Source organism: Notothenia coriiceps, unplaced genomic scaffold (assembly GCF_000735185.1).
Source record: "Notothenia coriiceps isolate Sejong01 unplaced genomic scaffold, NC01 NC01_scaffold00037244, whole genome shotgun sequence".
NCBI lineage: Eukaryota > Metazoa > Chordata > Actinopteri > Perciformes > Nototheniidae > Notothenia > Notothenia coriiceps.
Window position 1 is genome coordinate 19039650 of NW_011369945.1, and position 9682 is coordinate 19049331.

Here is a 9682-nt window from a genome sequence, read left to right on the forward strand (position 1 = left end):
GAGTCGTGGTGGACTCACGCATTCTGGTGAGATCAGGTTGGAAATCCTGGAAATACATGCATCACAGGAAAATATTTTAAGATCCCTTTTTTCCAGGCTCTAGTTCTTACTCAAAATCAAGTGAATCAGATAGTACATTAAATGTATGGCAGCTAATACAGCTTCACTTACAAAAGGAAAGGCATACTTGCAGTAAAAAATAAATAAAACTAGTGTTAAATAAAATACTACCATGTAGACTGCTGCCACAGTTCTTACCACTGGAAATACAGTTAGGGTTAGGGTTAGTTTTATATGGATATCAACAAAAGTACGTCTTACTTTGCACAGTACACTTTTGACATGTCAATGTATTTTCCAAAAAGGCAGACTCCCAGTAGCCAGGATTGTAGCTTCAATCCAGAAAGAATACACAAAAACTGAAGATCTGAAACTTTTTATTTAATTAGTTTAATTTATGTGATGAAAAAATAGCTTAAAAAGAAATGTGTACAAAAGCATATTTAGGAAGTTTGGGAACTAATCTTTCTGAACATGGGAATGTAAACGATATCCGGTGAACTGTGGCTGCTGTCTCGGAGGTTGGAAGAGGTTATTTTCTGCGCTTCAGTGCTTTCAACGTAATGGAGTTTAAAAAACTGATACATTTGACTTTCAAATTGAGCTGAATGCAGGCTTTGGTTTTTGACTTTTTTTCAGTGTGAATATTTTTGCTGCCTATGGTAAATGTTTTTGAAAAAAACATTGCTCACATGACATTAGAGACACATCTACACTAAGCCTTTTTGCTGTCACAGTTAACAAGCTGAGGTACTTTATAGGCTTCAATATTTCTTCAAAACGGTTAAGACATTTCCAACAAGCATTAAAAACGATTTATCGAACAGTAATATACAATCTTTTTCTATTACTTTCTGTTCTTTTTACATATTCCACAGTGGTGCATCAGGGTGTCAGGCCCCAATCTTCTTAATTTGCCCCTTTGTCAAGGTTGGTTGTCCATGCAGTCTCACTTCGAAGGTGTCTCTTCTCAGCCCACTAAAGATACTCATACATGCAGAATGTGGTCTTTTTGAATAGTTCCACTTAAATATTCAAGCACATCTATGGCATTGTAAATAACTGCTGGCCCAGCTGTTCTGTTGATCTGTTGGTACAATACTTTGCTCCACACTGAAATATCTACATCTACTGGATGGATTTGGTACAGACATTTTTGGTCTAAATCCTGAGGACTTATGTGATCCCCTGACTTTTCATTTAGCGCCACCAGAAGGTGACTTAAACTCCGGTCAAACACTACTTCAGAATATCCTTTAAAGCTTATGACTGACTCCTTGTCAGCCTCAGTTGCACTCTGGGATTGATGATGATACAGCATGCTAACATGCTAACATTAGCATGAACCGTTAACCAAATCACCAATAAAGAACTGAGCCTGACAAGCTGTCAATGTCAGAAGTGCGAAAAATGTTGGGGCACAAAAGATAGTCATGTTTGAAATGTGGAAACTTTAATTGGAATTGGAATTGGAACTTGGAAATGGAATGTGTAATTTTTGGATTCACATCATGACCATGTCCAAGTGCCAACCTAAGACTAAACTAAAACAACATTGCTTTCAGATGCGTGAGCATTTCAATCTAGCACAGGCTGCTGCCGTGACAAGAGACAATATGTCTTGTTTATTTCAGGAATCTCATTACACTTCTGGCTTGTCAATGCCATTTAATGGAAATGTTGAGGCAAATCACACACAGCCTCAGAAAATGCTTCTCATCTCATGCCAGAAGACATTGGACCCTCTCAGGGCTTTCTCCATCCACTGAGATACAGAGTTTGGACCTCTGACAGCATGCTTCAGGTTTAAGTCTTCCTAACACTGAGGATAGTCATCTGTAGACACTCCTCCTTCAGAGCCACCAGTTCTGTCTTGTAGCTGCTGGTCTTTGCTCCATCAGCGTATACATAAGGCTGCTTCTTTGCTGCCAGTGGCGTTTCCATAGTCACTGAACCGGCGTTGAGTATCTCCCTGTGCGATGGTGAGGAAGAGGAGCCCTTAAAGCAAGCTGCAGAAAGTAAAGCTGAGAGCGCTCGGGCCACATCGTGCCGGGCCCCCTCGTTGACAAAACAGTACAAAATGGGATCGGCGACGCAGTTGAGGCTGGTCAGTGCCAACGACACATGGTAGGCTGCAAACAGGCTCTCCTCTGCACCGCAGTCACATGGCTTATTTAGAAACATCACACTCCGCACCAGGAGCAGGATGTGATATGGTCCAAAGCAGAGCAAAACAATCAGTATCAGACTCAAAGCCAGACGCTGAATTTTGGCCTTTTCCTGACGCTCTGTTGAGACGTTGCAGCGCACTGCTGCTAAAATCCCACGGTAGGCCACAAGCATGGCTGTCCATGGAGCGAGGAAGCCCAGAAATGTCCTGTAGAGGTTCATCCCTGCCACCCAGTCCTGCATGGGATACTTCTCAAAGCAGAACGTGTGGTTGAACCGGTCCTGGAAGAGCTCATCGTGGAAGAGGGGAGCAGAGTTTGCTACGATCTCAATAATCCACACCATGGCGCTGACCAGGACCGCTGTGGGAGGTTGGGAAAAGGAAGGAAAGAAGAGGAGTGATAAATAATCAACTTTTCAGAAACCTCTGTGTAAATATTGGACTGTATTGGAGGAAAAAAGACACACAAACACAGCTAATAGAGAATCTACGTCTTTTCAATCTGCGACGGATAATTGTACACCAAGTACCAACCTTAGTAATCATTAATTTCACCAAACAGTAGGCCTTCATTTTGTCTGTTTTCGATAATATTGTCATCAATGAGAATATAGTTATATTATAAAATTGTATTTTACTGCCTCACTTTCACCCACATGAAGAGTTTTCATCCAAAATGCATTTCCAATTGGGATCTAACATATCCTCTAAATCAGTGCTTCTCAGGCTGGAGCCACACGAGGACGATAACGCAAACGGACCGAAATCAATATCAAAAAAGTATTCCGTCCACACGCAATATGCACCAGAAACGTGTCCGTTCACACGAGACCGCTCAAAAGCGCTGGAGACGCTGTAGTACATATGCCGGGCCTATAAGTGGCGCTGTAGTCCTGCCACAAAAGCAGCGAAGAAGACTTCCCGCGCATGGTTGCCCTTCAGTTTATTCCCCGCTGTGGACGCTCTGGCTCTTTTTCTCCCTCCCCGAGGCAAGCGTTTGCTCCTGCTGTAAATCTCTCCGGTAGTCCACCAGCAGATGACAAACACCCACCTCTTCGCCTCTTAGGGACGAGGGGACTGTACAGCAGAGTTTCAGTTAGATTTTTTTTCGCCGGTCAACATGTCCGTTAAAGTTTAAATCTTCCGGACAAAATTAGAAAAGTGCCGGTCAGAGGTCTTCTTTGTTATTTATTGAGCTTTAAAACAAATGAATAACGACTCTATATAATAATATAAGAATAAAAAACGGAGCCTCTCTTTTCCTCCCCCTCTTCTGACAGCCCAGCAGCTGATCTCTGAGCAGGAGAGGTGGGGAGAGGCGGGGCTATTGCTTCAACGTCATCAGGAAATTATCGTATAGGCGTAAACACGGAACCGTTTCCCCACCAGAGCGTTTCGTTTGCAGATCTACCCACGTTATCGTTATCGTTTTCTGCGTTTCCATGTCGGCCTCGTGTGGCCGTACCGTCTATCTGATAGCGAACTGTAGCAGATAAGACCGTTATCGTCCTCGTGTTGCCGGGACTTTAAAGTGTGGTCCACGGACCACTGGTGGTCCATGAGCACCCCCTAGTGGTCCGTGAGTATATTGGTAAAATGTCACATTTGAAATAAATAAATAAATTTAAGTTTTCTGCACTCTCGCGGGTATATCTCCGCAATGGAGGGAGCTTAAGTTTCATGATTTAATTGCACTTGTTTGCACCATATCCAGGCGATTTGTAATCTGTTCTAGAAAAACGATGTGTCTTTGGATATTTGTGGAATTAGGTGGTCCGCGAGTTTTTTTATTGGTTAAGTGGTCCTTGGTATGAAAAGGTTTGAGAAACACTTCTCTAAATAAAATAATTTTTTGTTTCTAGAAAAGTTAGAGAGGGGCCATGACCATGTTCTTGGCTTAAGCTACGCATCATTAAGTTTTAATAAAAGTAATTACTTTAATAGACATTCTTGTTCAAATAGTTATTTATAAAACTTATTTTGCAATGGAAGTGATCTTATCTCTACACAAACTTGAATTTCCTGTTATGTCAAGGAATGTCAAGTTTGAAGACGCACATCCTCTCAGGGCTCAGCGGCTGCAAAGTTTCGGGAACTAATGGTCACATGACCTATCTTTATCCTTCCAAAACAGAAAATGAAATTGTACTGACTTTTGTGTTATTGAAAAGTTAGTTGCCTCTCTACCAATAATTATTTTATTTCAGATGTATCTATCAGCATTTGTTTTAGGATGGCTTTAATATTTAAGGAGAAAACCCAACATACCTGTTTTGATTTGTCGGACCTTTGCAAAGCGCAGAGGATATGCCACAGCCAGGTATCTGTCCAGTGAGATACAGCAGAGGAAGGCGATGCTGACGTAGATGTTAGTGTAGAAGATGAAGCCGAACAATTTGCAGCTCTCCTGACCGTGGATCCAGTCATCGTGCTGCAGGAAGTAGTCGATCCACAGAGGAAGAGTGATGATATAGAGGAGGTCAGCCACTGACAGGTTGATCAGGTAGATGCCAAGCTCATTGCGTTGCTTTACCTGGATGGAGGAATGTGAAGAAGATGAGATGGGAAAGGGATGAAGATTTCAAGTTTATGGATAAAATCATGTGCAATGATAGAGAGGGTCAAGAGTGTTTTGTTCAACTTCTGTTCTGAGAAGATTTTGAGGCAAGCAGTGCACATGTTTCCATTTTTGCAAAACTAAATAAAATGCAAATGATGAGTGTATTGTAATCATCTGCAAACCATTTGACTTCCTGAATATCAAAATATAATAAAAAATACAGTCTTCAAAGAACTGATATGGCTGAATCTATTATTGTTGAAGAGCACTTGATATAAACTGTGCATTAGGGACGTACAACTACAGCGAGGGCTTGAACAGTAAATCAGAGAAAGAAATGTGAACAGATATTTCAGCGGCAGCAGATCAACTTGTCCACTTTATGGCATCTATTACGTTTCCTAATTAGATTTATCCGTACTTGGATTGGAATCAAGCCACTGTGAGATAACTCTGTTTTCCATGCAGTATTGATATTGCAATGTTAATATTTAGGCAGAACTGCCCTGGTAAATAAACAGCGCGCCAATTATGTTAATGCTTTCTTCAATAATGACGTTGGTGGCTATAAGCCAGGCCGCAACCTAAGAGTCTGAAAAGAAAAGCCAAAGTAGAAATGTCATAAACTTGCAATAATTGTAATGACCAGGGGGGGGTGTCGACTGTTTGCAAAAATAAGTCTTGTTGTTAGAAGTCTATGAGAAAATGACCTTACTTTTCACTTCATTCCTTACATGAGTACACATTTTATTGATTAGTTAATTATATACATTCCTAGTTTCAAGTTTTGTTCAATAGACATGATGTACATTTTGTAAATAATAATAATTCACACTTAGAGGAAAATACCGGATGAAGCAGCGTCTGCATTTAGTGCGGGGCTGCCCTGTGATTGACAGGTCTGAGTTTTCCGTGTTTTCGTCTTGCAACTTTAACCATTTAGCAATGTGTTTATTACAGTTTGTGAAAGTCACCTGCAACTAAAAATGTCCTGGCATGTTCGGTTGCATTAAAAAAACAATATGGCAAACACTGAATGCTTTAAAACTGCCAATAGTTGACTGCCACAGTTATGTGTGCTTTTATATAAAGCCTATGATCTTATCAATGCAGTTATTGCTGCAGAGAACTGAATGGTGTTTTCAGTATACCCATGATGCACCTATCACACAGCACACCTGGTAAATCATGCCATGTTGTGGCCAAGGCTCAAACTGAATGTAAAAAGTTGGAGTTTAAACGTTTGAGAAACGACCTTGATGCTGAGATGAAAAAAAGTACTTGGTGTGAACGCGCCTGAAGCAGAGCGCTGCGTTGAAATGTCACTCCTTTGTGAGCTGGAGAAGTTGCTTGAATGAAAAGTCAATAACAATTCTGTTTGCTGCTGCCAAAGTAAACTGACAAGTCTGTGGGAAACACTGGAAATGTTTAAGCCTTATGGGAAAATATCCCCAGTCCTCTGATGACTGTAGGTAATAAGACTGTCAGGCACATACAGGGGACGGAGTAGCTTCTTCAGATTTTCAAACATTTCTAGACTTCAGGATTCAGAGCACTGAGCAGAATATGTAGTTAAAAATGACTCAGTGATAGTCAGACTGTCAGGAGATTAGTAGATAAGAGAGGCAAGCAGACGAGCAACCTAAACAATGTATTTTGTGTAAGAGTGTGAACATGATGTCTACTCCAAGGGGTCATGTTACACAAACCTAATAACAATATTGAGATACATAATTGTTATACGTTTATTACGTTCCTGTTTTGGGGTTTTCTAAATAAAATCTAAACCGAACTAAAGTTCAGCTATAATTCTAAATGCCTTTGAAATTAGTTTACATTGCCGAAACTTTGAAAATATGTAAAATGTGTTCAAAGATTAATTAAACTCAAAGCAAACAAGGGACATTTTAAGGTTGTCAACATTAATGCATTAACGCACATGATTAATCTGGAAACCATTTCATGTCTAAAAAATATTTTCGCAAATTATAGTATAAGGGTCTTTTCTCTCAAATTCCTCACGTTATTCCAACGCACATTTTTACCATGGGTTGCATTGAAGTGAAAAGGCAAAGGAGGTGACTCGAGACCTCTAGACATCAGTAAGAACCATCTCTACCTCCGCGTTAAGGCACAAAATGACAAATGTACTGCACTTGTTGTTTAGGTTTGGTGAGGACGAAGGAAATGTATTTTACTAAAGCCAATTTCTAGGAGTTTCACAGGAATCTGAGATAGTGGACAGGGTCATCACTGCAGGGACACATAGTGCTCGCAGCAAGAATACTGCCATATGAGTATATGCCCTGTGTAGCACAGATTATACAGAGGGTGATCACAGTGGCTCTCTGTGACAGCGACCCTCTCAATGCTTTGGCTAAAGGTTTGTCAATTCAGAATTGCTATCAGAACCAGTGGCTGGTGTATGTTTGTGTATGTGTGTGCATGCACGTATGTGTCCTCACCTGCATATAGGCAGCCCACAGGGCCATGCAGTTGGTGGGCAGCCCCAGAACGATGACGATGATGTAGAGCGTGGGCTGGAAGAACTGGTCCACCTTACTGTCCACATTACAGAACGAGATGTTGCACATTGTCCTGTGTGGAACAACTATGTTTGTTTGGTGTGTGTGTGTGTGTGTGTGTGTGTGTGTGTGTGTGTGTGTGTGTGTGTGTGTGTGTGTGTGTGTGTGTGTGTGTGTGTGTTTGCGTGAAGCAACTCTCAGCTCTGAGTGTCCCTCTGTAGTTTAACTATCCAGCTCCAACAGTTTGACAGTGACATGCCAACACTAGGCTCATGCTTGGTTACCACACGGCTGTCCCACATGAGGAAAAAATAACTATCATTTACGAGGCATTTCATTGTTCCTGTTTCTTAAAGCAATGTCCTCCTCGCCCAGTGGCCTTGACGTGCCATACTCCTTTCTCACCCTTCAAAGCCAGCCCCCGGATTGCCCAGCATGGAGGAAGAGAGGATAATAAAGGAATGGCCGAGGGATAAAATGTGGTGAAATTAAAGCTGCCTTATCAACGCTGTGCCAGGGCTCTGCCTGGACAGGACCTCATCAATCTTTCAGAAGTTAGAGGTCTGCCAGGTCTACTGTAAAAAGGAGGGGCTGAGCATCAGTGTGTGTGTGTTTGTGTGTGTCTGTGTGTCTGATGACACACAGACACCTCTGGGATGCTCGCACTTAAACACAGGAATAACTTTGTAGAGATTCACCACCCTGGAGTTTGCTCTGCACTGCTGAACATCTGCAAGAGAGAAAGAAAGAGAGATGAAGAGAGCATTACAATGGGATGCTTTATAATCAAAATGTCCGACAATACAACAATAAATCATTTGTTTTGGGTTTGTTTCAGTGAAAAAAATGGGCCCATTGTTTTATGTTCATGAGCTACCTGAGAATGGCATAAGATAAAAATGAATGATTGAAACCGAAACAGGACATTCTCTCTCCCAACTCATCGATTATGGCAGCTTGGGCATTGGCCCCAACCATCACATTTTGGCGTGAAGAAACAAACTCAGGGCACCTAAGAGGCCACCGTTTGTGTCCCATGTTAAATGAAAATTCAACGTTGAAAATTCCAAACAATGTTTATTTCCAGGAAAAATCCAACGCATTAAACTACACATTGAAGGTATTGTGCATCATTTTGGAACCAGCTTGACTTTGCAATTGAGGAAATTCAAATGAATGATGCATATTGTTCAGTAATTGACAAGTCCTCAAGTGCCCATACCAGCCTGAAATGCAGAAACAGAAATCTGTCAAGACTGCAGTTTGTCTTTCATTTTTCCTAAATGCCTAGTCCGATGCCAAAGACTTCTGACACCTCAACCATTAGACTTAGCGTTTCATGCTCATTTCCTGTATTTATTTCCTGTGCTCTATAGATCACATATACTTTGAATGCACCCAAGCGTTTTGAAACAAGTCTCTGACGCGCTGTTTCAGCCATTTGGCTTGGTTATTTGAAGTGGAATCTCTTGCAGTGACACCAAACCACTGAAAACTAGAATGTACACACCCTCAACATATACAGTCAAACCCTTTTCATGGATTTTATTTGTGCTGTGATGGATTGAGATTGAGAATGTAACAAAGACTCACAGAGAGTAAGTCTTTGTGCAGCAGGTACAATGAAACAGGAGAATTTGTATCGATGGGACATTTAGATTTTCCAACATCTAGTATGATAACACAGAAGATGTTGACACACCGTACTGGCAGTAAAAGGCCTTGCATAGAGTGCAGACAAAGAGCCCAGGACATATGATAAGCTTTATGTAAGCTTGTATCTAAACATGACCTCAATAAGGCATGTAGAGAGAGAGGGAAGGACCCAGTTTCTGTTTCACTACACAACTTCTCACATGTTTTTGGTTATATTCTAGGACCTTCTTAATATGCTTCATATGCTTTCAATCACTTTACTTTAGCACAGTGGTTCTCAAACCTTTTCTGCCAGGCCCCCCCTTTGGAGAAAATTCGGGCCCCCCCAACAAAAATAGTCAGGCTCAGTGGCGGCGCCAGAGATTTATTTTGGGGGTGCTGTGGGGTAGCTTGACGTTTCATAGAGGGTGCTCAAACATTTAGAGTTTCCCATGTACTGGTCACTACAGTTGAATTTTTTTACTGCAACAATCCCCACGCATATACACAGTGTACCTGCGACTGTTACAATGAAGGCTCGATAATCAGCTCACGGAATATAGGTGTAAGCAGGGGTAAAGTGCTATTTTTATAGGTGGTGTGTGGACCTCACATAGGGGGGTCCGGGGGCATGCTCCCCCGGGAAGATTTATTTTTAAATATTGAAGTTAAATGCATCAATCTGGTGCACTTTGAGAGCAGAATGAAGAGATCTATGGATACATCTCTCAA

The 9682-nt window shown here is 41.4% G+C and overlaps 1 protein-coding gene across 1 annotated transcript; it reads right to left on the bottom strand.

Annotated features, from left to right (window-relative positions):
* Positions 1 to 465: 465 nt before the first annotated feature.
* On the bottom strand, positions 466 to 7522 carry gpr4 (G protein-coupled receptor 4). Its single transcript, XM_010793810.1, has 3 exons — positions 7256 to 7522; positions 4499 to 4763; positions 466 to 2591 (listed from the first exon to the last, which is right to left on the bottom strand). The coding sequence occupies exons 1-3, from the start codon at positions 7382 to 7384 to the stop codon at positions 1867 to 1869; spliced, it is 1119 nt and encodes a 372-aa protein (XP_010792112.1). The 5' UTR covers positions 7385 to 7522; the 3' UTR covers positions 466 to 1866.
* Positions 7523 to 9682: the final 2160 nt, after the last annotated feature.